At 31.9% G+C, this 4,981-nt stretch overlaps 1 protein-coding gene across 1 annotated transcript in view; it reads right to left on the bottom strand.

Annotated features, from left to right (window-relative positions):
* LOC119687365 overlaps positions 1 to 557 on the bottom strand; it is a 1,590-nt gene extending 1,033 nt beyond the window's left edge. The window contains exon 1 of the mRNA XM_038101656.1: positions 80 to 557. Within this exon, the coding sequence (XP_037957584.1) occupies positions 80 to 557 (478 nt within the window). The remainder of the gene's footprint in view (positions 1 to 79) is intronic.
* Between the last annotated feature and the right edge of the window lie 4,424 nt (positions 558 to 4,981).

The raw sequence follows: 4,981 nt of genomic DNA, 5'->3' as shown, positions 1-4,981 counted from the left end.
ATTAAAGTTTTATTATCATATCGTTCTTTTAATCTGGTCAGAGCCTTTTCGTAATTTTCTGTCGTAACCTGAAAAGAACGAATGGTATCAAGTGCTTGTCCTTCAAGACATTGAATCAAGTGGTTAAACTTTTCTATATTTGAGAGTGACTTGTCTTCGTTAACTAATTGCTTGAAAGATGATATAAAGTTTTGATACTCTGCGTATTTTCCTGTAAATTTTGGCAATTTGAGTTTTGGTAAATTGTTCGAGCTTCTGCTTGGAATATGTAACGCTAACTCTCCACGACTTCGATTAAAGTCGTCACCTAAAAGTTCAATAGCCTTTGCTTTCGCTAAAATGCAAAGTTCTTCTATTTCTGCACGAGCGTTATCTTTGTCGTTCAACGCTTCAATATCCGATTGTATTGCTAACAACTGTTTGAAATAAGTTTCGATTAAGCTTAACCTGCATTCTAATTCCGCATGTGACATCTCACATGATAACAAATTCTTTATCCTAGTAACATTGGTCTTTATCACCTTACGTTTGATGACTAGTGCACTCAATTCAGCCATATCTACAACTTTGAACGTAGTTATTAATAAACTCGAAGCTGGTTAAATGTCAATTTATTAAATTTGTATCTTATATATGTGATAAAATACAAACCAAATCCAACGTTTAGAGATCAACGAAAAAATTTTACTTTGCAGCTAACGAACCTGGTACTGCACACAAAAATATGACACGACAACCCGTCAACTTCGAGCCCCACGTTGGGCGCCAAAAAATGTATGTTTATTTTAGAATTTATTTACAATTGCCACAAAAACATGTATGTTTATTTTAGAATTTATTTACAATTTTCTATTTGTTATTTAATACTTCTATTTTTTGTATAATTGAACTTCAATGATGCTTCTACGTGCGGCGGCCACAAAAACACGATCGAGAGAGAGCAAAAAAACAAAAAACGGAAAAGGAAACTAACCAAACGAAGCAATAACAACATCATTCCATGCCTTCAACTGTCAAAGCAGATAAAGGCTTGGATTTAATGTTATGACTTGCTCATTTGGTTCAGCCTTTATCAATAAGTGTACGAACAACTTCTATGAAGATATATAAAGAATTAATGAATAAACAGAATACATATTAATTCATTAATATTACTTGAGAACAAAACTAAATATTTCACGTTTCCTCTTCTAACGAAATATTATTTATATGACTCTCAGATCGAATTAATTGAATCAAAATAAATACCCAAAATAGACAGATTGAGATCTATTAAATATAGTAGTTGATTGATAGTAATTGAATTTCGGTTGTGTAGAATTCACAAACTGTTCTTCCACAAATATTCCATTTCTAATAGATTTTCTTTTGCAAACGATTTGATACGGCCAAACAGTAAGATCTATTTCTCCAAAATGAATTTTTGTTGCAATAAAGTACGAAAATCTATAAGAATAATAACCTCATCTTAAACTTTGAGAAAGTATATATGATATTCTTGGCTTTGATTAGCTATTCATGCTATTAACAAGTGATTTGTTTGCAAGCACGTAGATCCATGTCCCATCGCCGGTTGTGATGTACTCAATGAATGTAAGATCAGAATAGCCAAAAATATCCAAAACATCCATAAAAATTTAATATTTTTATATGTTCTACATTAATTAATCGGCATTTGCTTTTTCATATGTATTGCAGTACTTTAATACTAATACAATATATTAGTTCTCTGGTATTTTTCTATTAAACATTTTTTGAATAAATACTGAAACCATACTTGTCGATAACCAATTTATGCTCGTCGATAGCTGCACCAAGTATAAACTCTGTTATTAACACATTGAAATACTGCGATATTGAGCCACTAAGACTGATGCTGTTGCGACTTGGTCTGAATTAGCAATTATTCGTGCCATATCATCACAATCAGTTCATGGCGCTCTGGTTACCACAAAATGTATTTAATATAATACATTAAAAAAAAAACTGACTGCATTGAAGCAGTTTTGGCTGCTTTTGATTTTCTTGCAATTTATTCCAATTTATGCCAATAAATTTTGTCTCCACAACTTGTTAGACAAAAAGAGATATAAATTTTCACCCATAAATCATGTCTTGCTAAACACATGCAAGTGGAAAATTTTTGAGATATTTCATTTGGGAATTCAATTAACAATTTAACAGGTTCCATACCACAATTCTTTCTGGCAGTAGATATTTTTTATTCAATACTTATTTATTTTAAAAGACACTGAATTACGCTTCGCAGTGCCTTCAATTAAATTTGTGTATTTATCAGAAACTAAAATTAAAACTGAAATTAATATTGAAAACTTTTAATCATAAGTTACATTTAAGGCAAATTAATATTGAAGGATAGTCTATGTCCACATTAAATTTAATAGAGCACTAAATAGTTCCAAGGTAAAACTGAGAAACGCTAGTCATTAAAGATAAATATTTAAAATTGTCAAAATAAATTTGATGATATATATCAGAACTTTTAAAGATTTAAAGAAGTCGGGCATTATAAAAATAAAACACACCTTAACGAAAGAGGATATAAAATATCTACCATTATATCTCAGAACATTGGGTTAGGGATTACAATATTTTCGTGGTAAGGCAGGCATGTTACAAGAGGCGACTAAAATCCATTAGCATTAAATTTGAACTTGATTGCAGAATGTGCACTTTTTAAACAGTATTAGTATTTAAAAAGAACTAAAATAAGCTATTTGTGAAATCTTAGGTTAATAGTAAAAACTTACACACAGTTTCTTCGAGTCAAAAAAAAAACGCTGAAATGCAGTGTGAGACTTGAACCCACTTAATCCACCTCTTAGGAATGAATGAAGAAGATTTTCACAGCAATGTGGAAATTTCATTCCAGTAATCAGCAGAGAGAGATGAGAGCAGATAGATTTAATATCTAGTGGACTAGATTCATCTAAGCCAGAAAGCATGGGCATGAATTAGGGAGAATGGAAGATATTGAAGGGGGTGGGATTTCGGCTAGAAAGTGGGGGTGAGATTAACGGTGAACTTTGTAACCAGGATCATGAAAGTAATGGAATGGGTATTGAAGGAGTTCAAAGCGCAAGACTTGAACAAGGTCTTCAGGGAGGGTATTAGGAATGGAGACTTCAAGGGCAAGTGTCCAAAGGTACCCGCCAACGCGAGTGATTTTGGCGTTGTTGTAAAGGTCAGAGACGGATTCTTTCCATCTGAGCGGAAGTGATTGCTGACCAAATAGGGAAAGTGTAGGTGAGAAGGGGGGCGAATATGTTAAGCTGCTTATAGTAGAGCAGCGTAACTTTGCAGTTAAGCTTCGAAATGCGTTTTTTAATTGAGTGTGTCTGATCCGTAAAATGCATCTTAATCGAGTTTGTATGAAACTAATAGCTATAACTGTTTTCATAACGGAGCCTAAAATTTTATATGTCATGCCGATATCTCAGGTCTTATATTCATTTATTTACTTCATTAATTTCTTCATATTCTGTGAGTATTGGAAACCATATTAAATTTATACGACTACTCACCGTATTTTCTACAGAAAACACTTTGGAATCTTAAACTGTAACTTTTTTCAACAGTTAGCAGTGGTTTTTATATAATCGTTTTTATATAATGAAGTTAGAGAGTTGGAACGCTGGTGTACTGCTTCGAAGGTTAAGTTTCCATTTCTTTTTCTTTTCGATTGTATGTGTTTTCGTAAATTCGTTAGTTATATTTAATTTTTTTTTTAAATATATTGGATCGCATTTTTAACGTTATGGAATCTAGAGTCTAATGAACTAAACTTTTCAGTTTGGCTCGGTTATAGAATTAGCAGTTAGATAAAAAATACAATCCAATATATCAATACAAATGCCCCACATTATATCTCAGAGCTTGCTTCGGGTTAGAGATTCGGACAGGCTTGTCGTAAGAGACGATTAAAATCCATTACGCACCTTCCTGTACAGTGTTAGGGTATAACTAGGGTGGGTCACACTTGCGATATCTGACCAGTGACATATACCCGGTATCTCGAGATTTCGGTACCCACGGTTGTTCTGAATACTGGGTTGGCCCCGTATTGGAGTATTGTAATGGCTGTTGTTAAAATTATACAGGGACAATGTTTGCATATATGCTTTTACTTAATGTAGAGTTGCATTTTTTTTAATAGGTGCTGCGCTTCAAAGTTTGGCATTGGTGTATATATGCCTCGTTCTTCATCAAGGAGAAACCATTGTCTAAACGTATAACTTCTATTGTTGCCCGTGGAATTTATTCCAATGAAACGCATTACCTTGTTATTTCTATTGAGAGTACCATGGTATTAAGTCACCTAGGCAGTTTACCATGTAAAACTACAAGAACTCAAAACTCTGACCTGTCATATTTCTTTTTCACAAAAGTCATTAAATTATCAATAACACCAAAAGATGTGATTTTATCACTCAAAATTCGTGTTAAAGTAATAACTATTGCTGTGTTCGACTATTTATTACCATAATAATTACTGCTTACTTCTATATACTCAAATCGAATAATATTTCCCAAATTAAAACTAAATAACAATTTTAAATATTTACTAGTATTTTTTAAAATATGTATTGTTGTTGCTGGAAAAACTACGCTTTCTTTATATGGTGATATTTATGAATATAGCTTCTTATATTTAAAATTTAGAATATTGCCAAGTATTCATCGATTATTTCCTAAGACCACTGATATTAATACTTGGCAATACTCGAAACAGGGTTTATGGTCAGCCAAATTTCAATAAAATTAAATAAATTTATGTGTTTGTCCTTTCTTTCTTGCTATTCGAAAACGCTCTACATTTACTAGTATTCATTTCTTTTATTCTCTCAACAGAATACTTCACATACATGTCACATACAAAATACTTTTCATAAGATTATAAATATAAACTGATTAGTAATTTGATTATTTGTTTTTGTTTGTGTACTATTACAATACAATA

This window comes from Teleopsis dalmanni, chromosome X (genome assembly GCF_002237135.1).
Source record: "Teleopsis dalmanni isolate 2A chromosome X, ASM223713v2, whole genome shotgun sequence".
In the NCBI taxonomy this organism is placed as follows: Eukaryota; Metazoa; Arthropoda; class Insecta; order Diptera; family Diopsidae; genus Teleopsis; species Teleopsis dalmanni.
The sequence above is the reverse complement of the archived record's forward strand: the minus strand, read 5'-3'. Positions and strand labels throughout refer to the sequence as shown.